Source organism: Saccopteryx leptura, chromosome 9, assembly GCF_036850995.1.
Source record: "Saccopteryx leptura isolate mSacLep1 chromosome 9, mSacLep1_pri_phased_curated, whole genome shotgun sequence".
Classification (NCBI taxonomy): Eukaryota; Metazoa; Chordata; class Mammalia; order Chiroptera; family Emballonuridae; genus Saccopteryx; species Saccopteryx leptura.
The window spans coordinates 42,046,513-42,072,667 of NC_089511.1; the positions used below are offsets into that span (position 1 = coordinate 42,046,513).

The window sequence follows — 26,155 nt, forward strand, 5'->3', positions numbered from 1 at the left end:
GCGCAGTATGTGGCGTTCAACGTTTGCAGTGTGCGGCATGCAGCATTTACAGTGCACAAAATGTTTGCAAACTGCAGGGTGCAGTGTTTGCATTATGTGCAGTATGCACTGTCAACAGTGTAGGCAGTGTTTGCACTGTGTGCAGTGTGCACGGCGTGGAGTCCTCAGTGCGGGCAAAGTTCATAGTGTTCAGTTTTGAGTGCGTGCAGTGCATGCATGGCGTTCCGGGTGCAGTAAGAGCACAGTGCGCAGAGTTCAGAGTGTATTCAGTGTTCGTGACTGCAGTGTGCAGTGTTTGCAGGGTGCAGTGCACATGCAGTGTTCGATGTTTGCAGTGTGTGCAGTGGTTGAAGTGTGTTCAGTGTTTGCAAAGTGCAGTGTGCACACTAAACACTGTGCGCTGTATTCACAGTGCGCAGTATTGGCAGAGTGCACTGTTTACAGCGTATGCAGTGCTTGCTGTGTGCAGTGTGCACGGCATCTTGTGTCAGCAGTGTGCAGTGTTCAGAGCATGCTGTGTAAGCAGTTTGGGCAGCATATACAGTGTATAATGTTTGCAGTATGCGTTATGTGTGCAGTGTATAGTGTCCGCAGCATGTGTGCAGTATTTGCAAACTTCAGTGTGCAGTGTTTGCCGAGCACGCAGTGCGTATTGCACAATGTCTGCAGTATGTGCAGTGTAAGCAAACAGCAGTGTGCAGTGTTTTCAGTGCATGCGCAGCGCTCAGTGTGTGGCATGCACAATGTGTCCAGTGTGCAGTGTTCACAGTGTGTGCAGTTTTTGCAGTGTGCAGTGTGTACAGCATGCAGTGTCCACAGTTTATGTGTAATGTGCAGTGTTTGCTGTGTGTGGTGTGCTCAGTTCGGCATGCAGTGTGCACAATGTGCGCATTGTTTGAAAACTGCAGTATGCAGTGTTTGCAGTGTGTGCAGTGTGCAGTGTTCACTCTGTGTACTATGTGTGCACTGTGCAGCGTGGGCATCGGGCAGTGTTTTAAGTGTGCAGTGTCCTCAGTGTGTGAAATATTTGGAAACTGCAGTGTTTGCAGTGTGTGCAGTGCTTGCAATGTGTGCAGTGTTTGCAAACTGCAGCGTGCTGTGTGTGCTCACACTGCACACGGCATGCCATAAACACACTGCACACTGCAAACTTCACACTGCTCGCACTGCACGCCGTACACTCTGCGCACACTGCAAGTACTGCACACTGCAAAACAAACTCTGAACACTGAACGCACAGTATGAACACTGTGCATTGCAGTTTGCAAACACTCCATGCACTGCAAAAACTTCACACTGCAGTTTGAACACACAGTGTGCAGTGCGTAATGTCCACAGTGTGCTGTTTGTAAACTGCGATGTGCAGTGATCACAGTGTGCGTGCTGTGTTCAGTGTTTGCAGTGTGCAGTGTCCGCAGTGTGTATACAGTGAGCACAGTGCAGTTGGCAGTGTGTGCAGTTTTTAAGGCGTGTCGTGTGCAGTGCGCACACTGTGAACACTGCACATTGCAATTTCCAAACACTGTGCACAACTTGCACTGCGCACACTGCAAACGCTGCACTCCACACACTGCAAACACAGCACATTGCATTTTGCAAGCGCTGTGCAAACTGTGGACACTGTGCACTGCATGCGCACTGCATGCCACACACTGTGCACTGCAAGCATTGCATATGCCATGCCATAAACACACTGTGCACACTGAAAACTGTGTGCCGTGCACTGCACGCACACTGCGGACACTGTGCACAGCAAAAACTGCACACTGCAGTGTGCAAAACTGCAAACCCTGCGCACTGCACGCTGCAAACACAGCACATTGCAGTTTGCAAACACTGCAAACCCTGCGTGCCACACCTTGTGCACTGCAAGCACACTGTACACACTGCAAAAACTGCATACTACACTCACTGTGCATGGCGCGCCATACGCGCACTGCGCTCACTGCACACTGCACCATGTACACACACTGCAAACACTGTAATCACTGCGCACTGCAGCTTGCAAACACTGCACGCACTGCTGACACCACACACTACGCAAATTGTGAACAGTGCCCACACTACTGACACTGAATACTAAACACTGAATACTGCACACGGAACACTGCACGCACACTGTGATCACTGCGCATTTCAATTTGCAAACACTGCGCACACTGCGCACACTGCAAATGCTGCATGCTGCACACCGCCAACACTGCACATTGCAGTGCATTTAGTGTGCAGTGTGTATGGCACGCCGTGTAAGCCGTTTTCAGTGTTTGCAGTTTCTGCAGTGTGTACATTATGCACTGAGTCCAGTATTCCAGTGTGTTGCAGTAGTTGCAGTTTGTGTACTGAGTGTGCAGTATGTGCAGTGTTTGCAATATGCAGTGTGTGCAGTGTTTACAGTGTGTGCAGTATCCGCAGTGCGTGAAATGTGCAGTGTCTGCATTGTGTGTAGTGTTTGCATTTTGTGCAGTTTTTAGTGCTTGAAGTATGCAGTGTTTGCAGTGTCCGAAGTGTGTGATGCAGTATACCAGTGTGCAGTGTCCAGAGTGTGCTGTGTGTGCAGTGAGTGTGTAGTGAGTATGCAGTGTGCGCAGTATCCATAGAACCATCCTCAGCACCCCAGCAAACTTTGCTCCAATGGAGCCTTGGTTGCGGGAGGGGAAGAGAGAGACAGAGAGGAGGGAGAGGGGGAGGGGTAGAGAAGCAGATGGGCGCTTCTCCTGTGTGCCCTGGCCAGGAATCGAACCCGGTACTCCTGCATGCCAGGCCGATGCTCTACCACTGAGCCAACTGGCCAGGGCCAACAGAGTCAGTCTTTTTAGTTTCAGTCATTCTAGAGGATGTGTTATGGTATTTCATTGTGGTTTTAATTTGTAATCCCCTAATGACTAATGATGTTGCGCACTTTTCACATGTTTATTGGCCATTCATATTTCTTCCTTTCTGATGTGTGCAAAATCCTTTAGCTATTAAAAAAATTGGGTTCTTAGTCTGATTTTTCAAAAGTTTCCTCTGGTTACTGTAGACAGGATGGGCTGTAGGAGGCAAAAATGAAAGCGGGGATAGTGAGGATGGCTGTCACTTCCACAGAGATGAGCTTGTCACAGGCTCAACACGTTGCCTGCTTTTTGGGAAAGTCAGCTTTGACCTTCTCCAACTCTTGGGCTGCTGCCAGGATAGATTGAAACACTTAACAGATCTCATGGGGACAGAGGGGATAGCCCTGCTTCCTGGAGTGTGGCACTGTGGGGTGGGGTGGGGCAGTACTCACTCAGCTGACTGCACCTCCATCTCAGCCTGTTCTTTATCTAATGGAGTAGAGACCATGGCTGGCATTCTTTGGCCTGTACCAGTACAGTTACACTGGTTGCTATATCGAGATACTCCTTGTATGGCCAGTAGCCTCCAGCAAGGCCACTCCCTACCCCCATCAGGATATTTCACATTGTTCAAAATCCATAAGTCCATCCAACAAAGGAGCCAGTGCCCACTCTGGTCGTAGTCCAGGAAATCAGTCCACACACATGGGGCCTCAGCCACTTCCCTCATCCCTGCTGTCCTGGCAGGTCAGGTCTTACACTGTCCCAAAGAGGAGCACGTGGCAATGGCAGTCAGCATTTCCATCTTTGCTCTGGAGAGCATGATGGCATTCACCCCTATGTCCCAAATCTCAGAACTACCAGGAGCGTAGTAGGTACTCCTTGCTGCTGGGTTCTCACCTTCTGGAGACTGCGGATTGCAACTCCAGCCCAATTCTCCTCATCCTCCAAAGAGGAGCTGAAAACATCAGTTCCCGCTGCCGAGCTTGAACCCCGGGCTGCCACCTTCTGCTCTGTGGGCCTTGCAGCCCTGGCCCTGGCCTCCCGCCACTGCTGGCTCTCCACAACGTCCAGGGCAATCTCCAACTCACAAACCTGTGATTCTTTTTCCAGTGGCTGCTCCATTTCCAAGCGAATCTCACAAACCTGGTCAGCCTCATTCGGGGCTTGCTCCAGCTCCAGAGTCGGCATCTCTTTCTCCCACGTTTGCTCCAGCTCCTTCCACTGCAAGGTTTGCAGGTCCCGGGAAGCCTCTTCCACAGAGCTCTTGGTTTCCTCATGCATAGCTGTAAAAATCAGCCAGCCTACGGTCCCCAAAAGGACAGCCATGGGAACCATAACAGCAGCCAGTTCTCTACTCCACCACTCAAAGGTGGTGGTGGATCCTTGCTGATCTGTATTGAATCCTGCCACAGACTACGCCAAATGTATGGCCAGTAGCCATGGCTACCATCACAGCTACCTGGCCCATGCAGGTTCGTATTTGGTTTGGACAGACGGTAATGAAACAATGGAGCCAAGAACTGGTGGGCCATTAGCTTTAATCCTAGCTTGCACCCAGCGGGCAAGAAATACACACAGCAGGAAAACACTTCCCTTTCCATTCAGGGCTCCCAATGCCACTGACTTATTCGAGTTTCCTAGAATCAAAGGTTTCTAACTTCACCAGCCTTATTCACCTCTGTTCCCCATCTCCTTCTCTCTGCACAAACTCTGCACTAACTGGCTTCTCCTTCAGCACTCTGCCATCTTGGCTGATTCTCCTCTCTTCCACATGGCCTTTCTCTGCTCATCTCCAGCATGGGCTCCTCTGCCCCATTGTATAGTGTAGAAATCAAAACCTTTAATCCAATATACAAACAAGGAAGTCTCTGATACAAAGTCACTTATCTGAGGCATAATGGGAATCCTCATGAGAGTGCATCACCCCACATCATGCAACAAGTCAAAGGTGTTGGGAAAGCTTAGTTTTGAAAAGATCTTAGTATTAAAAGGGTAGGAAAGGCTTAGTCTTAAAACTAAGCCTTAGGTGCCTGACCAGGCGGTGGCGCAGTGGATTGAGCATCAGACTGGGATGTGGAGGACCCAGGTTTGAGACCCCGAGGTCACCAGCTTGAGCGTGGGCTCATCTGGTTTGAGCAAGGCTCACCAGCTTGAGCCCAAGGTCGCTGGCTCGAGCAAGGGGTCACTATGTCTGCTGTAGCCCCCCCTCCCATCAGGGCACATATGAAAAAGCAATCAATGAACAACTAAGGAACTGCAACGAAGAATTGATGCTTCTCATCTCTCTCCCTTCCTGTCCATCTGTCCTTATCTCTCCCTTTCTCTGACTCTCCCTGTCAAAAAAGAAACAACAAACAAAAAACTAAGCCTTAGGGCCCAGGGGTCTCCAAACTTTTTACACAGGGGGCCAGTTCACTGTCCCTCAGACCATTGGAGGGCTGCCAAATACAGTGGTCCTCTCACTGACCACCAATGAAATAGGTGCCCCTTCCAGAAGTGCAGTGGGGGCTGGATAAATGGCCTCAGGGGGCCGCATTGCGGCCCGCGGGCCGTAATTTGGGGACACCTGCCTTAGGCTATAAGGACCCTGCCGGCTTACAGCCTGTCCCCCACACCCAATGCAAACTATAAGCAAGCAAACATATACATCATATTTACAAACTTTTTTTTTAAAACTATATTTCTTTTTATTTTATTTTTTTTATTTATTCATTTTAGAGAGGAGGGAGGGAGGGAGAGAGAGAGAGAGAGAGAGAGAGAGAGAGAGAGAGAGGGGAGGAACAGGAAGCATCAACTCCCATATATGTCTTGACCAGACAAGTGCAGGGTTTTGAACCGGCAACCTCAGTGTTCTCAGATCAATGCTTTATCCACTGCGCCACCAGAGGTCAGGCACAAACTTATTTGACCAACACTCCTCTATTGGTTAATGCCTCTACCCCACCTCTCACAGGTATCTGTCACCTCCTCAGTCCATTCTATTGGGACACCTTGGACTTCCCCACATCTCAGGAACTAAAGGGGAGCACAGGACTCTTATCCAGGCCTATGGCCACACCTGTTCTAATTGGATGGTGCCCAGGTATGCCAGCTATTAGACTGTAATCTGGGGACAGCATGAGCTGGTGGAAGCTAGGAGGACCAGATCAGGATGCTGAGGCTGAGGGTTGAGGGAAGATTCTTATCAAGGTGAGTCTTGAAGTACTATAACAATAACAATAATATATTTACTTCTCATAAAAATTAGGGGATATTTCAACACTTCGTATTCACTTTGACATATCCCCTAATTTTTGTGAGCAGTGTAACTAACATTCATTAAGCATATAGCATATGCCAGGACCCGTCTAACGGGGATGGGCGGGGACTGGAGGCCACACGTGGGACTGGCTATCCACTGGTCCCCTTCCAATGTACAACGGGTGTTGGCCTTGGTGGGTACAGGTGAAGAACGTTCCCTCCTCTATGGGAACCCAGAGTGGTTTGCTGGGACCCCAGTGGCCATTGATGGTTATGGGGGCCAAACTGTTCAGGTGAAGCCAATAACTATTCCATTGGGGATAGGAAGACTGCCTCCTAAGCCATATAATGTGTATGTATCTCCTATTCCTGAATATATTTTGGGGGTAGATGTCTTGCAAGGACTGTGGTTGGAAACTATAGCTGGGGAGTTCCAGCTGCAGATCAGGGTTGTGAAGGCAGTGTTGCGGGGACACGCATCACATTCCTGTTTGCAATTACCTGTTCCCTAGCATGTGACTAACACCAAGCAGTACCGCATGCCAGCTGGTTATGAAGAAGTCACAGGGACAATCCTCAAACTAGAAAAGGTGGGGATCATCTGGCCAGCACACAGTCCTTACATCTCCCCAGTATGGCTGGTGTACAAACCAGACGGAACCTGGAGAATGACAGTAGATTACAGAGAACTTAATAAAGTTGTTTCCCCTTTGCATGCTGCTGTTCCTTCTATAGCTAACATGATGGATCTGCTAAGCCATGAGTTGGGGACATACCACTTTGTGGCAGACTTGGTCATTAAGGTTTGGTATGCCCACTCAGGGCGGCCTCTGGTACCAGCTACGGTGCTGTCTGCAGACAAAATTCTGGCCTGTATTCTGCCAGAGGGAAAAGATTTGCCTCTCTTGGTGCCACTGACAGCTCTCTCATTTTGCCCATAGTTTTTGATTTGTTAATCCTATTGCTGTAGTTGGTACTGTTTCTGTTTATGCAATGTACCCCACTCCTTGCACAGTGACCATCATGGAAGATACTTGTGGTTTAGATTGTAAAGCAAGCAAAAGGGGTGGAATGTTGGTCAAATAAGTTTTTAAATATGACATATATGTTTGCTTGCTTTGGTGTGGGGGACAGGCTGTAAGCTGGCAAAGTTATTATAACCTAAGGCTTAGTTTTAAAACTAAGCTTTTGCCCACACCCTTGACTGTTGCATGAGAGGGGGTGGTGCACTCTTATGAGGAATCCCATTTATGCCTCAGATAAGTGACTTTGTATCAGAGACTTCCTTATTTGTATATTGGATTAAAGGTTTTGATTTCTCCCTGGCTGGATAGCTTAGTTGGTTAGAGCATCATCCTGCAGCACAGAGGTTGCTGGTTCGATTCCCGGTAAGGGCACATACAGGAACAGATGAATGTTTCTCTCTCTCTCTCTCTCTCTCTCTCTCTCTCTTTCTTCCTCTCTCACTAAAGTCAATAAATAAATTTTTTTTTTTAAAAAGGCTTTGATTTCTACACTATAAAATGGGGACAGAGCGGGGGCTCGCTCTCTCGGTTCCTGCTATCACCATTGCAGGGGCCTCCCTGATCCCTTGCCCTCCATGGATAAAGCAGGTTTTCTGCTTTTCCCTTGGCTTCTCTTGTGGCTTGCCTGTCTTGGTGAGACACCAATAAACAGAATGGCCCACCATCCTCCGACTCCGCCATTTCTTTACTGTCTGCCCGAATCCAATGGGAACCTGCATGTGAATGGCCATGATGGTAGCTCCTGGCCATACATTGGCGAATTAATAAACTCCTCAAAGATTTCTTCTGTAACCTGCCTTGATATCTCTATGTAATCCGTGGGTTAAAGTACACTACTTTACAACATTAGCAGTGTTAAAAATCTTTCACAGATGAAAGTTTTTCTGAAAGAAAGTGTTCCTGAGCCAAATGCTAGCCAGAAAAGGACCAGGTTCTGGGCCGTGAGTCTAAACCACCAGCAGCACAGCTGCATAGAGAAGACAGCATGTCCTCTGTCCTTCAGTTTATGGGGCTCTTTTTATTTTATTTTATTATTATTTTTTTATATAATTTTATTTTTTTTAATGGGGTGACATCAATAAATCAGGATACATATATTCAAAGATAACAAGTCCAGGTTATCTTGTCGTTCAATTATGTTGCATACCCACCACCCAAAGTCAGATTGTCCTCTGTCACCTTCTATCTTGTTTTCTTTGTGCCCCTCCCCACCCCCTATCCCTCTCCCATTCCCCCCTCCCCCCCCCGTAACCACCACACTCTTGTAAATGTCTCTTAGTTTCACTAATATGTCCCACCTACGTATGGAATAATACAGTTCCTGTTTTTTTCTGATTTACTTATTTCGCTTCGTATCATGTTATCAAGATCCCACCATTTTGCTGTAAATGTTCCGATGTCATCATTTCTTATGGCTGAGTAGTATTCCATAGTGTATATGTGCCACATCTTCTTTATCCAGTCATCTATTGATGGGCTTTTTGGTTGTTTCCATGTCCTGGCCACTGTGAACAATGCTGCAATAAACATGGGGCTGCATGTGTCTTTATGTATCAATGTTTCTGAGTTTTTGGGATATATACCCAGTAGAGGGATTGCTGGGTCATAAGGTAGTTCTATTTTCAGTTTTTTGAGGAACCACCATACTTTCTTCCATAATGGTTGTACTACTTTACATTCCCACCAACAGTGTATGAGGGTTCCTTTTTCTCCACAGCCTCTCCAACATTTGCTGTTACCTGACTTGCTAATAACAGCTAATCGAACAGGTGTGAGGTGGTATCTCATTGCCGTTTTGATTTGCATTTCTCTAATAGCTAAAGAAGATGAGCATCTTTTCATATATCTGTTGGCCATTTGTATTTCTTCCTGGGAGAAGTGTCTATTCATATCCTCTTCCCATTTTTTTATTGGATTGTTTGTTTGTTTGTTGTTGAGTTTTATGAGTTCTTTGTATATTTTGGATATTAGGCCCTTATCTGAGCTGTCGTTTGAAAAAATCATTTCCCATTTAGTTGGCTTTCTGTTTATTTTGTTATCAGTTTCTCTTGCTGAGCAAAAACTTCTTAGTCTGATGTAGTCCCATTCATTAATTTTTGCCTTCACTTCTCTTGCCATTGGAGTCAAATTCATAAAATGCTCTTTAAAACCCAGGTCCCTGAGTTGAGTACCTATGTCTTCTTCTATGTACTTAATTGTTTCAGGTCTTATGTTTAGATCTTTGATCCATTTTGAGTTAATTTTTGTACAGGGGGAGAGACTGTAGTCCAGTTTCATTCTTTTGCATGTGGCTTTCCAGTTTTCCCAGCACCATTTATTGAAGAGGCTTTCTTTTCTCCATTGTGTGTTGTTGGCCCCTTTATCAAAAATTATTTGACTATATATATGTGGTTTTATTTCTGGACTTTCTATTCTGTTCCATTGGTCTGAGTGTCTATTTTTCTGCCAATACCATGCTGTTTTGATTGTCGTGGCCCTATAATAGAGTTTGAAGTCAGGTATTGAAATGCCCCCAGCTTCATTCTTTTTCTTTAGGATTGCTTTGGCTATTCGGGGTTTTTTATAGTTCCATATAAATCTGATGATTTTTTGCTCTATTTCTTTAAAAAATGTCATTGGAAGTTTGATGGGAATTGCATTAAATTTGTATATTGCTTTGGGTAATATAGCCATCTTGATTATATTTATTCTTCCTAGCCAAGAACAAGGTATATTCTTCCATCTCATTATATCTTTTTCGATTTCCCTTAACAATGGTTTATAGTTTTCATTATATAAGTCCTTTACATTCTTTGTTATGTTTATTCCTAAGTATTTTATTTTTTTTGTTGCAATCGTGAAGGGGATTGTTCTTTTGAGTTCCTTCTCAGTTGTTTCATTGTTGGCATATAGAAAGGCTATTGACTTCTGTATGTTAATTTTGTATCCTGCGACCTTACTGTATTGGCTTATTGTTTCTAGTAGTCTTTTTGTGGATTCTTTGGGGTTTTCGATGTATAGTATCATATCATCTGCAAAAAGTGATACCTTTACTTCTTCTTTTCCGATATGGATGCCTTTTATTTCTTTGTCTTGTCTGATTGCTCTGGCTAGAACCTCTAGTACCACATTAAATAAGAGTGGAGAGAGTGGACAACCCTGTCTTGTTCCTGATTTAAGGGGGAAAGCCTTCAGTTTAGTGCCATTTAATATGATGTTAGCTGATGGTTTATCATATATGGCCTTTATCATGTTGAGATATTTTCCTTCTATACCCATTTTGTTGAGAGTCTTAAACATAAAATTGTGTTGTATTTTATCGAAAGCCTTTTCTGCATCTATTGATAAGATCATGTGGTTTTTGTTCTTTGTTTTGTTGATATGGTGTATTACATTAACCGTTTTACGTATGTTGAACCATCCTTGAGATTCTGGGATGAATCCCACTTGATCATGATGTATTATTTTTTTAATATGTTGTTGTATTCGATTTGCTAGTATTTTGTTTAGTATTTTAGCATCTGTATTCATTAGAGATATTGGTCTGTAGTTTTCTTTTTTTGTGCCATCCTTGCCTGGTTTTGGTATGAGGGTTATGTTGGCTTCGTAAAATGTGTTTGGAAGTATTGCTTCTTCTTCAATTTTTTGGAAGACTTTGAGTAGAATAGGAACCAAGTCTTCTTTGAATGTTTGATAAAATTCGCTGGTATAGCCGTCAGGGCCTGGACTTTTATTTTTGGGGAGGTTTTTAATGGTTTTTTCTATTTCTTCTCTACTGATAGGTCTGTTTAGGCTTTCTGCTTCTTCTTGACTCAGTCTAGGAAGGTTGTATTTTTCTAGGAATTTATCCATTTCTTCTAGGTTGTTGAATTTAGTGGCATAAAGTTTTTCATAGTATTCTACAATAATTCTTTATATATCTACAGTGTCCGTGGTGATTTCTCCTCTTTCATTTTGGATTTTGTTTATATGAGTTCTTTCTCTTTTTTCCTTGGTAAGTCTTGCCAAGGGTTTGTCAATTTTGTTGATCTTTTCAAAGAACCAGCTCCTTGTTCTATTAATTTTTTCTATAGTTTTTCTGTTCTCTAATTCATTTATTTCTGCTCTGATTTTTATTATCTCCTTTCTTCGGCTGGTTTTGGGTTGTCTTTGTTCTTCTTTTTCTAGTTCCTTAAGGTGGGAAGTTAAGTGGTTCACTTGGGCTCTCTCTTGTTTGTTCATATATGCCTGAAGTGATATGAACTTCCCTCTTATCATTGCTTTTGCTGCATCCCATAGATTCTGATATGTCGTATTGTCATTTTCATTAGTCTGTATATATCTTTTGATCTCTGCACTTATTTCTTCTTTGACCCATTCATTTTTTAAAAGTATGTTGTTTAGTTTCCACATTTTTTTGAGATTTTTTTCCTCTTTTTTGCAGTTGAATTCTAGTTTCAAGGCTTTATGATCAGAAAATATGCTTGGTACAACTTCAATTTTTCTGAATTTGCTGATGTTGTTTTTGTGGCCCAACATATGGTCAATTCTTGAGAATGATCCATGTACACTGGAGAAAAATGTATACTCAGTCACTTTGGGATGAAATGTCCTGTAGATGTCTATCATATCCAGGTGCTCTAGTGTTTTGTTTAAGGCCACTATGTCTTTGTTGATTCTCTGTTTGGATGACCGATCTAGAGCCGTCAGCGGTGTATTGAGGTCTCCAAGTATGATTGTGTTTTTGTCAGTTTTTGTTTTAAGATCAATAAGTAGCTGTCTTATATATTTTGGTGCTCCTTGGTTTGGTGCATATATATTAAGAATTGTTATGTCTTCTTGATTCAGTGTCCCCTTAGCCATTATGAAATGGCCATTTTTGTCTCTGAGTACTTTTCCTGTCTTGTAGTCAGCATTATCCGATATGAGTATTGCTACACCTGCTTTTTTTTGGATGTTATTTGCTTGGAGTATTGTTTTCCAGCCTTTCACTTTGAATTTGTTTTTATCCTTGTTACTTAGATGAGTTTCCTGTAGGCAGCATACAGTTGGATTTTCTTTTTTAATCCATTCTGCTACTCTGTGCCTTTTTATTGGTGAGTTTAATCCATTTACATTTAGTGTAATTATTGATACTTGTGGGTTCCCTATTGCCATTTTATATCTTGCTTTCTGTTAGTTTTGTGTCTTGTTTGATCCTTCTCTTTTGTTTTTCTATCTTTTGTTTTTATTTGGTTGTATTCCATACATCTTTCCACTGTTGCTATCTTTTTTATCTCATGTGCTTCTGTGGTGGTTTTTTCAATGGTGGTTACCTTTGAATAATGAAAAGGGTCCCTACCCTGTTCATTGTAGCAAACTATTTTGTGAGTACTTTTGCACTCCATCGTCCTTTGCTACTGTTAATCTCCATCTTCTCCCCTCTTTCTTTTTGTTGTTGTCACAGTTTAAATTTGGTTTTATTGTGTTCTTCTTGGAGCTTTTACTTGTGGCTCTGTTTTTTTTTTTGTTCTTTGTATCTGATTGGAGAACCCCCTTTAGTAATTCCTGGAGTGGGGGTTTTCTGATGATAAATTCCCTCATCTTTTCTGTATCTGTGAATGTTTTTATTTCTCCTTCATATTTGAAGGATAGCTTTGATGGGTATAGTATTTGTGGCTGAAAGTTCCTCTCTTTCAGGACTTTAAATATTGGGGTCCATTCTCTTCTAGCTTGTAGAGTTTCTGCTGAGAAATCTGATGATAATCTAATGGGCCTTCCTTTATATGTTGTATTCTTCTTTTCCCTGGCTGCCTTGAGAATTTTTTCTTTGCTGTTGGTTTGTGTCAATTTCATTATGATATGCCTTGGAGTAGGTTTGTTGGGGTTAAGAAAACTTGGAGTTCTGTTTGCTTCTTGAACTTGAGGCTTTAGTTCTTTCCACAGGCTTGGGAAGTTCTCATCTATTATTTGTTTGAGTATGTTCTCCATTCCATTTTCTCTCTCTTCTCCCTCTGATATACCTATTATTCTTATGTTATTCTTTTTGATGGAGTCAGATAATTCTTGTAGGGCTATCTCATTTTTTTTAATTTTTGAGTCTCTTTCTTCTTCTCTCTGTTGTGCCTCAAGTTGCTTGTCTTCTATTTCACTAATCCTCTCTTCTATCTGACCTGTTCTATTAGCTAAGCTTGTTACTTCGTTTTTCAGCTCGTGAATTGAGTTTTTCATCTCTGTTTGATTTGTTTTTATAGTTTCAATTTCCTTGGACATATATTCTTTGTGTTCATTGAGTTGTTTTCTGAGCTCCCTAAATTGCCTTTCTGTGTTTTCTTGTATATCTTGGAGGATTTTTAGGATTTCTATCTTGAATTCTCTGTCATTTAGCTCCAAGGTTTCCAATATATTAAATTTTTTCTCCATAGATTTTTCCTCATCTAGCTGTGTTACCTCTCTTTCTTTTGTATCCATGATATTCGATTTTCTCTTCCTTAATGGCATCTGAGGGTGGTTTTGTTGATAGTATTAATGAGATTTAATAAAGAATAAAAAGTTTAAAAAAATAATAAAAAAAAATCGAAAAAAGTTGTTTTTTTAAAAAAAAATTAATAATGAAATAAAGAAAAATAAAATAAAATAAAAATTAAAAAAAAAAAAAAAAGGAAATTATTCCCCCCCTCCTTTTTTCCTCTCCTCTCCTCTCCCCTCTTTCTTGATAAAATCTTGTGGTGGACTTTGAATTATAACAAACAATGCCTGTGATGGAGGGCCTGAATTGGGGAAAAGTAATAAAGGGGCAAACAAAAAAAAAAAAAGAAAAAAGAAGAAGAAAAAAAAAAAAGAGCGTATGGACCCACAAAAAGCAAATAAGGAAAAAATTTGGGTCAAGAATAAAATGATTTGCTTTTAGGTGTTGGTTGTCTAAGAGTTATGATGAGAGGATTAAGAGGAAAACGGAAAAATGGGGGGACAAATTAAAAAATTACTATTGTATTTAGTGGAACAAGAACTAGATAATATGGAGAGCCAGGGATGGGAGCACTGCTAGTAAGTTAAAAAGGTGAAGTAAAAACCCCCCAGAATGCCACAAACATAAGTTTGAGTCCCAGATAAGATAATTTGTTTGTTATTGAGGTTTGAGTGAGAGGAGATGTAAAGGAGAAAGGAAGAAACTAATATAGAGGGAGAAAAGAAAGAGAGAGAGAGAAAAAAAAAGAGGGAACCACTAAAAGAAGAAAAAAGAAAGGAGAGAGAGAGAGAGAGTTAAGGGTTTTGGAGTGCAACCCTCATAGAGAGAAAGGAAGAGAAGAGAAAAGATAATGGGAGATGTAACACTTATGGGTAGTGTAGTTCAAGGAGAGGAGAGAGTAAGACCGGTAGAGAGTTAATCGGCCAAATTGGAGGAGGAAAAAAAAAGTATCAAGAATGAAGATAAGAGAAACAAACGAACAAATATAATAAAATGGGATAGGTTATAAAGTCTGCAGATTATTCTTGATTTTGAGAGGTTATCTTCTTGCTTTTTCTTTTCTCTCCCTCTTCCTGGTCGGTGACTCTGTACCCCAGGTTTTGCCCCTTTGCCACGCTCAGGTGGAGGTTTGCAGTTGATAAGTCTCTATGGCAATGTCATGTATTGTGCTTTAGTCTCGTTGGCAGTCTAGGCTATTAGCATTTATAGGCTCCGACAGTGAGAGAGTATGGGGCTCTTTTTATACATGAGTTTGGAGAAGAAAAATGTAAGTTGTTTTTAGAAAATTTACATTGACTACAGATAAAGAGGGTGGCAGAAGTAGAAGCAGGGTTAGTTCTGGGGTAGGTGCATTGCCCATAAGAAAAAAAATTTGCTCCTTTGGATTGGTTGTGGACAACCTTACACAAAGTTCACGTGTAAACAAGAAGCCACGTCTACGGATGGTGGTGCCTGGTGGTGCCTGGTGGCCGGCTATCACTGGATAAGTGAAGAAATAGCCTGCTGGAAATTAATTCAACGTACATTCAAGAATGTCAGCAGTCTTTTGTTGCTTTTGCCCTTCAATTATTAATTAAGTTCTCTTGTCTCTTCCTTTTACCCATTGGCCTTCTGTAATTTAATGTCAGAATTTCCTCCTTGTCAGCAGCTAGTGCTGTCTTGGACTGGCTGGGCCCTGACTGTCCTCCAGACTCCAGGTCTTCCCCCCTCCCCCCTCCTTCCTTCCCCCTCCCCTTTCCTTCCCTTCTTCCTCCCCACTCCCACCCCCAGCAAAAGGCTACTGCGAATCTGTCCCATGACCAGCATCCCATTTCCTCTTTTCTCTCTTTAGCCTAGGCCCAGGAAGCTGTGGGGTGTGACGCTTGGATGGGGGAGGGGAGCTTCCTGTCACTGGCCCATCCCCCAGTGTCCTAACCTCAGGTTCCTCCTTTCCCAGCACCTCCTGCTGAGGGCTAGAAGTCCCTGTCTCCTCCTGGGTGGCGTCTCTTAATCCTCCCAGCAACTTCCTCATTTGGGGGGCAGCCCAGCCCAGCCAAGTAGTCGCCACTTTATCCTCTACCTGCCTCACCCCACCCCCCAATCTTGTGTCTGCGTTGTGTGTATCTGTGCTAATGTCTGTTCCTCTCCCTCTTTCTTATCTTACCATCCATTCCTCCTTCTCTCTTTTATCTTGGCTCTTTTTGCTTTTTCTCTAAGGGTCAAATATCTGTTTTGGGGTCCTGAGTTTCATTTTCCACCTTTATTTACTATGTGACCTTTGACAAATGTCTTTACTTTTCTGTAAAATGGGGATAATAAGAGCATCTATACCTGACCAGGCAGTGACGCAGTGGAAAGAGCATCAACCTGGGATGCTGAGGGCCCAGGTTTGAAACCCTGAAGTCGCTGGCTTGAGCGTGGGATCATAGACATGACCCTATGGTCACTGGCTTGGGCCCAAAGGTTGCTAGCTTGAAGCCCAAGGTCACTGGCTTGAGCCAAAGGTCACTGGTTTGAGCAAGGGGTCACTGGATCAGCTGCAACCATCCGATCAAGGCACATATGAGAAAGCAATCAATGAACAACTAAAGTGATGCAACTAAGAGTTGATGCTTTTCATCTGGCTGTCTCTGTCTCTCTCGCTCTCAAATATAAATAAATAAATAAATAAGAGCATCTGTTTTAGAAGGATGTTGTAAGGGTTAAATGACTTAATGCTTAGGACATAGTTCCCACACTTTAGTTATTAGTGTTTATACCCTGATGGGCTATGCTATAAATATCACAAGGTTCTGATTATCTAATAATTAAAGCTTGCACTTATAAAAAGCTACAAATGTCAGTCCCTGTTCTAGAAACATTAGTTCATTTGATCCCACAACTCCCTATAAATTAGGTACTATTTTACTCCCCATTTTATAGATGAGGAAACTGAGGCTCAGAGAAGTTGAGTGACTTGCTCAAGGTTGCCCAGCCAGAAAGAGGCAGAGCTGGCTTTAATCATACTCAGCCACTGACCCTTCTGTTACAATGTCTGACCTCTGATTGGAGATGAAGGTTGAACTGATGTATGTACCCTTGCCCCTTCATGTCCAGCCACTGGGGGCTATAGCATTGCCCTTGGGGTGTCTGGGCCTGATTCATTTTGGTGTTATTTGTGTCTGTCTCTCCTCCCCTGTTGTCCCCTCCTCCCTTCTGCCACCACCCACCTCAGACTTCCTCCTTCACTTGGTGGCCACATCTTGCTGGCCCTTGGACTTAGTATCCAGCAGTGTCGCCTGCATCATGGGGGACCTTGTACCCTCCAACAAGCTCCGGCTCCTGTCTCTCCTTCTGACTGTGGGTGGTGAGTTGGGGGCTTCTGCAGCTGCCTTCTGAATCTCTGGCTCAGCTTGGGGCAAGGTAGGGAACAGGGTGGAGAGAGAGAACCAAAGAGGAAGGTTGAGATGGGAGCAGGTCCCCAGCCCCCCAAGCCCTATGGGTCTCTCCTAGAACCTGAGACCACAATATTTGGCCTCCGGTAGAAGCAGGGGGAGGGGATTCTAAAGCTGTTGTAACAGGACAAGTCTGTGTTGAAGTAACAGAGTCCAGTGGCCTTTATGTCAGCCACAGGTCTGACATAAAGACAGAGGTTGCTCGCCACCCTTAGCCCTGGCTGTCAGGACTCACCCTCCACAGCTCCCATGCCCGCCCTTCAGTCATGGCGTCACAGTCCAGTTTACCTTCTTTTCTCTCCTCAGGCCTCAGCCCTGTCCAGGCCCAGATCGGTAGGCCTAAGACCTCATTTCTTTCCATATTTTTTCAACCCTCCCCTTGCTGACGCCTCCTTCAAATTACTAACTCCCACTGACCTCCCCTGACCCTTGTGCCACATACATTCCCAGAATGCAACTGCTCCGTGGTGAGCCCTGGTGTGCTGGCAGGTATCGTGCTGGGGGACCTGGTGCTTACCCTCCTCATCGCCCTGGCTGTGTACTCTCTGGGCCGGCTGGTCCCTAGAGGGCGAGGGGCCGTGGAGGGTGAGTGGGGCTAGAAGGGGATGGGACACTTTTGAGGACTTGCCTGGAGGGGTGGGTTAAGTTCCCAAGTCACAACCATCCAAGGAGATGGTGATGGAGGGGCTGATTTTGCATTAACCAAATAATCCCAATTTACCACCTTGTCTGTCTCTGTACCCTGTGACACTCCCCACTCCCTGCAGTGACCCGGAAACAGCGCATCACTGAGACAGAGTCACCTTATCAGGTAAAGAAACCAGCTTCTCTTCCTTCTATCTCATTTCTGCCCTGTGGGTGTCTGTCCTAAACACCCCCCTTCAAGTCCCTCTAGAACATAGGACCCTAAAGCCATTTTCATAGCAGCTCTCAAAACCATGAAGACTAATGGGCCATGTGTCCAAAACAAATTTTAATGATCAATCATGCCCTTATGCTCAGCTTAAAATGTGTGGAGAGGCCCGACCTGTGGTGGCGCAGTGGATAAAGCATCGACCTGGAATGCTGAGGTCGCCAGTTCAATACCCTGCACTTGCCTGGTCTAAGGCACATATAGGAGTTGAAGCTTCCTGCTCCTCCCCCCTTTCTTTCTCTCTCTCTCTCTCTCCTCTCTAAAATGAATAAATAAAAATTTTAAAAAAATGTGTGGAGAGGAAATATAGAGATGGTTTGCCTTAGCTAGAAGGCAGCCTCCAAATTATTCTGGAAAAGCCTGGGCCAGGACAGGATGATTTCTGGGAGAAGCTCTCATCAGGGCAGAGGATATAATTCAGTCCTGTTTGTTAACTCTAAAGAGAGGAATTCTAGAATTTGGAGGCAGACATGGGATGTTAGGATCCTGTATTCCTTTGAAAAGTTGGTGAAAGCTGAGACTCCTAGAATAATCCAAGCAAAAAATACAAAATTGTGCATACAATCTAGGAGTGGTGCAAATATCCTTGGAACCCTTCTTAAAAACTACGATGTAGATAGAGGCATCTTTCCACCTCTTACCTATGTCAACATTATTCTTTTTTTCTCCTTCTACTGATGTGAGAGAGAGTGAGAGTGAGCAAGAGAGAGAGAGGGAGACAGGGAGAAAGTGAGAGAGGAAAGAGGTGAGAAGCATCAACTCATTGTTGTGACACTTTAGTTGTTCATTGATTGCTTCTCATATGTGCCTTGATGGGGGCAGAGGGGTGAGGGGCTCTAGCTAAGCCAGTGACCCCTTTCTCAAGCCAGCAACTTTGGACTTAAGCCAGCAACCTTGGGCTTTAAGCCAGCAACCTTTGTGCTCAAGCAAGCGACCTTGAGATCATGTTGCTGATCCTGCATTCAAGCCAGCAACCCTGCACTCAAGCCTGTGACCACAGGGTTTTGAACCCGGGACCTCAGCGTCCCTGGTTGATGCTCCATCTACTGCGCCACCACTCATCAGGCTATCAACATCATTCTTAACCCTTTAGAGGGTTATGAATTCCTCTGTGACTCTAATGGAAGCCAAACAGACCCTTCCCCAGAAAGATACACACACAGACCAGCCATATATATATGATTTCAGAGGTTCTGATGATGTCTGTCTTTTGAGGGCATAGACGTTCCTTCTGCAACTGTGAGCACTGCTCTGTGAAATCTGTTTTACTTGTCCAAAACCAGCTTTGCTTTGCCTCACCTCATTTGTGATAAAAAGTCTCTTTGTAAAGTGTAAGAATCTTGAGTCTGGCTCTGTGAGGTCCAAAAGACTGAAGGAAGGGGCTTTCCAGTTTTCCAGTTACTGGGGGCAGTGAAATATTAGGGCAAAGTATTGCTCCACTTTATTTGTTGAGCACTTATATGTACTAGATACTGAGGATGCAGCAGCAGAGCTTATATACCAGCCGGGGAGACAGAAGAGGCAAATAAACAAACAAGATCATTTTGGGTTTGGCCTCTGGTGTTGCAGTGGATAAAGGGTTGACCTGGAGTCCTGAGGTTGTTGGTTTGAAACCCTGGGTTTGCCTGGTCAAGGCACATATAATAATCAATCAAAGAACAACTAAAACAAAGCAACAATGAGTTACTTCTCACTCCCACCCGTTCCTCTCTCTGTAAAATCAGTAAATAAAATAAAGAAGAGATCACTTTGAAGTCATCATGAAGGAATAAAGCATGCTGATGTGACAGTGACTGGGGTGTGGGGGGAAGAAACTACAGGTGAGGAAATCAAGAAATGCCTTTCTGTGGAAGTGACATGAACTGAGACTTGAAGGGGGGGTGAGGAATAATCCAGGGGGATATTTAGGGGCCAGTGTTGCAGGGAGAGTAAACAGTATGTGCAAAGGCCCTGAGGCTGGGAGATGAGGCAGAGGAGAAAGAGGAATTCTGAAGGCACTTGAATAAAAATCTAGATGTCTAATATGATTGCAAGTTTGAAAAAGCACCAAGGGGCCTTTTAGGCCACTGGAAGAAGGTTGGATTTTGTTTTAAATTTACTTGGTGGACCCCTTCCACTAATGGCCCCCCATCTTGTCCATCTTTTCAGGAACTCCAAGGTCAGAGGTCGGATGTCTACAGTGACCTCAACACACAAAGGCAGTATTACAAATGAGCCCAAACCATGGCAGTCAACAACCTGATACCTGGATCCAGTCATTCCTGATGCCTAACTAGCACCCTATTCCTGTTCCCACCAAGATACAGATCTACAGAGTGCCCCCTTTGAGAGATCAGATTTTCCTCCACTCCTGCCCTGAAATAAACACGGAGCACAAAACACTGTTGAATTATTCCAGATCCTTGGGCTGAGGAGATGAGGATATGTGGCATTCTGAGAGGGAAGGTCATGGACCTAGAAACAGCTAAATGGGAGGGAGGCTTTGGGGACCCTGGGTTCTTTCAGGAAAAATTAGAAGAAGAGGTATTTTAATTGTTTTATTCCAACCCAAATGGGGGAGTGGGTTTCCTGTGCCATCACACACAATCCAGAATGAGAGTGTCGCAGTTCCAGGGGGTCAGCCCCTGCCAGGCATGTTGATGTAGACTTTACCATCTTCTGAGGGTGGGGGAGAGAAAACATGAGGCCTGACCAGCCTCCACCCACCCACATCTCCACCTTCCCGGGGACCCCCTGCCTCAGGGGTTTCCTCAGGAGTTCCCCCAGCAGCGCCTCCAGGGTTTCCCCAGCAGCGCCTCCAGGGCTTCCCCAGGGACCCCGCCCTGGGGAACTCTTCCCTAGGGACACAACCCCCACTCCAGGCCCTGCCCTGTCCCTGCCCTCACCTCGGGTGGGCCTGTTCCGTTGGCTGGCACACAGAAACACCACCACCACAATTAGCAGAGACACCACTGCATCAGCAGCCATAAGGCCCGTTAGGAGGGGCAGGGGGAGGGGCCCACATCCAGAACAGGAACCTGGAGGGCGGGGCCAAAACGAGAAGGAAACTGAGGGGGGCTCCAGGCTTCCAGGGCTGTTCTTTGGGCATATGGGCAAAGGAAGTCCTTGAGAGGTGACCCAGATTCCCTGGGGTGGACACCTGGGGGATAAAAAGGGAGATGGAAATCCAGAGTCTGGTGTATTGCGTCCTAGAGAGACATATACTGTGACTTGGGCATAGTAGGAACTCCTGAAGGGGGACGCTGGGGGTTGGCTAAGTCCCTGGGTCTTCAGTTTGGTGAAGAGGGCAGTGAGATGGGGATTTGGAGAGCTGGAGAGGACTGCAGACCATCTGGAGGCTCCAATCTGGGGAGAAGAGGTGACCTGGAGATGGTGACCTGGAGAGCCATGAGGATATTCCAGGATCCTCAAACCACCCTTCAGGGAAGGAAACAGTGACTGAAGTAGCATGGCAAAGGGAAGGAGTGTTGATTTCTCACCTGGGGTTATCTGAGCTGTAGCCACTGTGGAAAGAGAAGGAAGGTAATCAGTGGGGAGAGGTAGTTCCCAAAATAGAGCGCAGGGAAAGGTGATATCCTGAGAAGTAAGCTCCACTCCAAAAGATCAAAACTAGAGCCTGAGCAGGCGATGGCACAGTGGATAGAGTGTCGACCTGGGATGCTGAGGACCCAGCTTCAAAACCCCAAGGTAGCCTGCTTGTGTGCAGGCTCACCAGCTTGAGTGTGGGGTCGCTATCTTGAGCATGGGATCACAGACACGACCCAAAGGTTGCTGGCTTGAGTCCAAGGTCACTGGCTTGAGCAAGGGATCACTTGCTCTCCTGGAGCTCCCCGGTCAAGGCATATATGAGAAAGCAATCAATGAATAACTAAGGTGCCGCAACGAAGAATGGATGCGTCTCATCTTTCTCTCCCTTCCTGTCTGTCTGTCCCTCTCACTCTCTCTCTCTATCTCTCTGTCTCTCTCTCACTTAAAAAAAAATAGAAAGAGGGCCAAATGGGAGAGGAGCCCCCAGAGAAGCAGAGAAAGACAGGAAATCAGAAGAGGCAGAGACCCAGCAGTGAGAAGGGGAGATTAACAGGCAGGCACTCTAGAACTCAGCTTCTCTTCCCAAAGATCCAGGCACTGAAGCCAAATGAATCTCCAGGAAGGGAAGGGAAAGGGCACTGGGAGAAGGATCTGCCCTCAGCATCCCTCCCTTCAGTGCTACCCAAGACACCATTTCACAAATACTTGGCCTTCCACTCTTCTCCCCGCTTCCCCCCAATTCTGCTGGCATTACCTGGGAGCAAAAGCAGGAGCAGAACGTGGCCTGGAGGGATCATGATTCTGGCAAAGGGCTTTGGTCCAAAGAGGTTCTGAGAAACAGTGGGGGAGTAGAGAGGCACTAAAAGCGGATGTCACACTGGTGGTGGGAAGACCAACAGCTTCCTGTGTCTGTGTGGGGGGAGGAGTGGTGGGTCCCTGTGACTGCCTTTGGGGATAAACTGAGGGAGTAGCTATGATTATCTGGGTGGGAGATGACAAGTAACAGGGTGTGGGCACTGGGGAGATCCTGGGAAGATTTTGGAGGTAGAGCCAACAAAAGTTGTTGATGGAGGCGCACGATTTGGGCCTGCAAATACCCTGTCAGCCATATGCAGCTGGCATATTTAATAAATCTCCTCCTTTAATAAAACCTTTCAAAATTAAAAAAAAAAAGTTGTTGATGGAGTGGATAGGATACGTGCAGGAGAGAGGGATTCATGATGACCAAATCTTCTGGCCTAAGCAACTGAAAGATGGAGCATTCTTTGACAGGATGGAGAGGGGAAGCAGGTTTGGGGGAGGGGGTGAGTGCCAGAGGTTTGGGTACACTGAATTGGAAATGCCTGATCTCCCTGTGGAGAAGTTGAATGACCACAGCTGCCTTTATGAGTTCAGGGGTTAAGCCTTGCCCAGAGATGTAAATTTGAGTGTTGATGGCTTATGGATAGTATTTAAAGCCACGAAACTGGATGAGATTGCCAAGGAAGTGAGTACAGATGGAGAACCCTCCCTTCCCCAAGAATGGTTGACCAGGAGGAAACAGCCAGAGAAACTGAGAAGTGAGGGAGGAGAACCAACAGGAGAGCATGGATTCTTGACAACAGGGAAGAAGTGTGATGAATGTTGTCAGTGCTGTGAATAGTCACCAAGATGGGAACTGATAACAGCCTCTCCCTGAAATGTCAGTCAGCTTGAGGGTGGCAATTTCTGTCAGCCTAGTTCACAGCAAAGTGCTTCCCCTTCGGTAATACATTATTTTAAATGATGAATGAATGAACTGACCCCTGAAAAAGGAGAAGGTGATGTGGGGAAAAGGGAGAAATTTATCACTCTAGCTGCAGACCTTTCCTGGAGACCAGAAAGTCAGGATTCCCAGGTCCCTACTCCTCCAGGACCCAGTAATACTACCCTCACCCCAGCCCCAGCCCAGGAGTCGAGGTCTCCAGCATCCCCTGGACAGACACCCATAAGTCCAGGTACCCAGTGTCCTCCTCCTTCAGGAGTCCAGTATCCCAGGCCGTTTTCCTTCAGACCCAAGAGGGGAGTCCCCCAGCTCAGAGGCGGATTTAACAGCAGGCACACAGGGCGCCCACCCTAGGCCCCGACTTCTGAAGGCACAAACCCCCAACTTTACACTTTTTTCTAATGACACCGTTTGGTTTCATATATGCAATTTTAACATTAATAGTGCATAATATTTTTTATTTATTTAAAAATAAAATTAACATGTATTTTTATTTTCTCTATCTCTTTTTTTTAAGGGGCCCAATATTTTTTTCTGCGCCGGGGGTGGGGCGCTTAACCAACCTTAACACGCCTCTGCCCCAGCTCTCCCACACTCTGGAGTTGGGCACTCAAAGTCAGCTGAGCTCACGCAGAGCCTTGGCTCGCTAGTGCGCGACGCGGGGACTCCCCGGCTGTGGGCGGGGCCCTAACAAGGACAGGCGGTGCCAGACCCGTTTAAAAACTCGCGGCAGACCAGACAAAAGATCGGGGACCCGGCGGCGGCTCCGCGGGTTATCAGCGAGGCTGGCGCAGCGCCGAGTCCGGGGCCCTGGGGGCCTGCAGTCCACGCAACGGAATCCCCGAGGTAACGGAGGGGCGGGGGACGAGGCCTGCTGGGCTCTGAAAGAGGGGATGGGAGTGGGGCTCTTGAGGCCCTGAGCGACGGAGCTGGAGCATCAGGACCTGGGTCTTGCGACTGAGAGTACCCAGTGTTTGGAGGGGAGCACAGGGCTTGGGTTTTGGGGTCATGATAGAGGAGCAGCTGCGATTCTGGACGCCTGGGTCCTGGGGTAGGGGGACTGGGGTCTGGAATCCTGGGTCCCGGGAGTGAAAAGGCTGGGAGCCCTGACCTGTGGGTCCTGTGGGAGGAGGGGGCTGGCAGCCGGGATTCCTTCCCTTAGAAAGCCGGGCCGGATTGAGCCCTTGGGGGGCGTGGCTGGTTAAAATCATTCTCGGGTCTCAGTGGGAAAAGTCCGGCGCCCAGCCGCAGGGTCCACGCTGGCCGTGACTGCCCCCGCCCCGGGGCTTCCTGAGTCACCACCGGCCCCACGTCCCGAAGCTGAGAAGGAATTCCCCCTGTGTGGGGATTCCACAAGCGCCAAGCTTGGCCGGGCGCCCCGCCTCCGAACCTGACACCTGGGGGGCGGGACTGAGAGAGGAAGAGGGAAATGGAAGATTCCCTTGCGTGAGCGCCGTGACGTCGGCGCGTCGCTTCTGGGCTGTTTCCGAGGCTGCGCTCCTTGCCTTAACCCTTCCTCCGCCGGAACTGGGGAGGGTGAGGGTTGAGGGTGCTGACCTGCCCGGTTGTGTGAACGGGGCGTCTGGGGACTGGGACTCCCAGGTCCTAGGGAGGAGGAGGCTGAAGGTTCGGACTCCTGGGTCCTAGGGAAGGGGCTGCTAAGCTTCCGGACTCCTGCGAGATGGGCCTGGACTCCTAGGTCTGAAGATGCGGATGGGGTCTGGAGCCCTGGACCTCTGAGGAGTTAGGGGGCTATTGACTCGTGGTTCCCGGAAGTGGAGCTGGGGATGCCTGATTTTGCGAGAAAAGAGTATTTTTAGGGTAGCTTCTTGGGCAGAGAGACGTTAGGAACCTGGACGTGCGTACCCAGGACGCGATGCCAGACAACCGCGGAGGCCTCGAGACTGGGAGATCTAGAGGGTGGGATTTTTCACGGAAGTTAGGGTTGGGGCGCAGAGGGGCACCCTCCTCCTCTGTCCTCAGTTTCCACGACGCTGGTGGAAAGTTGGGTCAGAGGGGAAAGTGCGGAGCATGAGGAAGGAAATGGTGGAGGCGGGCGCCCGCACCTGAAACCTTAGATTGGCTTTGGAGTTCTCAGGCGGCATTAGTGTGCCAATTTTTCCGCGCGAGAGTGTGCGGAGGGCGTCCTAATTTCCTCCGTTTTCTCTCCAACTTGGGCCCTTGATTACTACCCTTTCCCCTTCTCACAGTGAGCCGGAATGACCGCAACCACTGCCCATCACAGACGGTGAAAAAGCTCCTGGAAGAACAGAGGCGCCGGCAGCAACAGCCTGACGCTGGTGGGGCACCGGTGAGGCGCATGCAGCCCTGTTCAGTACAGCTCTCAGGACGCCATGTTTTGTTGGGCAGGGACTTGCTGGATCCTCAGAGCTGATAGAGATGACTTAGACACCCTATAAGTGGAGAATGAATGCTGAGTAATTTCCAGATAATTTCAACCGTGTTCTTTTTTTGCTTATGTCTCTATAGGGACAGTTCCCACCTCCCCTGGCCCAGCCCCTGCCCCCATCTGTGAATGAAGGTGAGGTTGGTAAGTGGAAACTCACCTGGTTTCTTTAGCTTCCAGGCCAATATTCCCTCAGTGAGTCACATCCTAACTCTTAGAACTTTAGGAAACTTAGGAGTCAGGCCCTGATTCTTTCTGGGACCCAGTGGAAGTTTAATCTTCCAGAGGTTCTCTGCAGCCCAGTAGTGTCTGCACACAGTCCTTTGGTGTTCTACAGACCCAGGCCCCCAGCCTTTTGGTGCTCTGGGAGTCTAGGTCCTCAATACCTCAGCATCCTAGGAGTCCATATCCCAGAAGTCCAACCTTCCAACCCTGTGGTGTCCCAGGATGCTAGATCCCAGAAGTACTAGCGTTTAGTACCTTGGAAGACTCCAGGTCCTCACACAGGCCCTCCAGCCTTGGCTGTGACTTCCCTAGCTCTGATAACCCGGCCTGCCCCTGCTCTTCCTCTCATACGCAGGCCATACTCACTTCCCAGCACATCAGGAGACTGTGAGCTCTGGACTCGGCAGCCTGGCCCCCGCCACAGGCTTTCCAGACTGG

The 26,155-nt window shown here is 46.3% G+C and overlaps 2 protein-coding genes and 1 long non-coding RNA gene across 5 annotated transcripts; 2 read left to right on the top strand and 1 right to left on the bottom strand.

Annotated features, from left to right (window-relative positions):
* The first annotated feature begins 16,678 nt into the window (after positions 1-16,678).
* On the top strand, positions 16,679-20,192 carry TYROBP (transmembrane immune signaling adaptor TYROBP). 2 transcript variants are annotated; one of them, XM_066348733.1, is made up of 5 exons: positions 16,679-16,812; positions 17,207-17,233; positions 17,351-17,485; positions 17,668-17,711; positions 19,962-20,192. In XM_066348733.1, exons 1-5 carry the CDS (start codon positions 16,752-16,754, stop codon positions 20,025-20,027), a joined length of 333 nt encoding a protein of 110 aa, XP_066204830.1. In that variant the 5' UTR covers positions 16,679-16,751; the 3' UTR covers positions 20,028-20,192. The 2 variants fall into 2 exon arrangements, with proteins under 2 accessions (XP_066204830.1, XP_066204831.1); XM_066348734.1 differs by having other exon boundaries at positions 16,681-16,812; positions 17,351-17,389.
* Positions 20,193-20,336: 144 nt separating this feature from the next.
* HCST (hematopoietic cell signal transducer) lies at positions 20,337-22,184 on the bottom strand. Of its 2 annotated transcripts, none has more exons than XM_066349201.1 (4): positions 22,096-22,184; positions 21,293-21,316; positions 20,699-20,830; positions 20,337-20,468 (listed from the first exon to the last, which is right to left on the bottom strand). In XM_066349201.1, exons 1-4 carry the CDS (start codon positions 22,136-22,138, stop codon positions 20,431-20,433), a joined length of 237 nt encoding a protein of 78 aa, XP_066205298.1. In that variant the 5' UTR covers positions 22,139-22,184; the 3' UTR covers positions 20,337-20,430. The 2 variants fall into 2 exon arrangements, with proteins under 2 accessions (XP_066205298.1, XP_066205297.1); XM_066349200.1 differs by having other exon boundaries at positions 20,337-20,471.
* Positions 22,185-24,621: 2,437 nt separating this feature from the next.
* On the top strand, positions 24,622-26,128 carry LOC136381173 (uncharacterized). The gene is made up of 3 exons (XR_010747023.1): positions 24,622-25,385; positions 25,576-25,636; positions 26,073-26,128. It is a non-coding gene; the product is annotated as an uncharacterized lncRNA (long non-coding RNA).
* Positions 26,129-26,155: the final 27 nt, after the last annotated feature.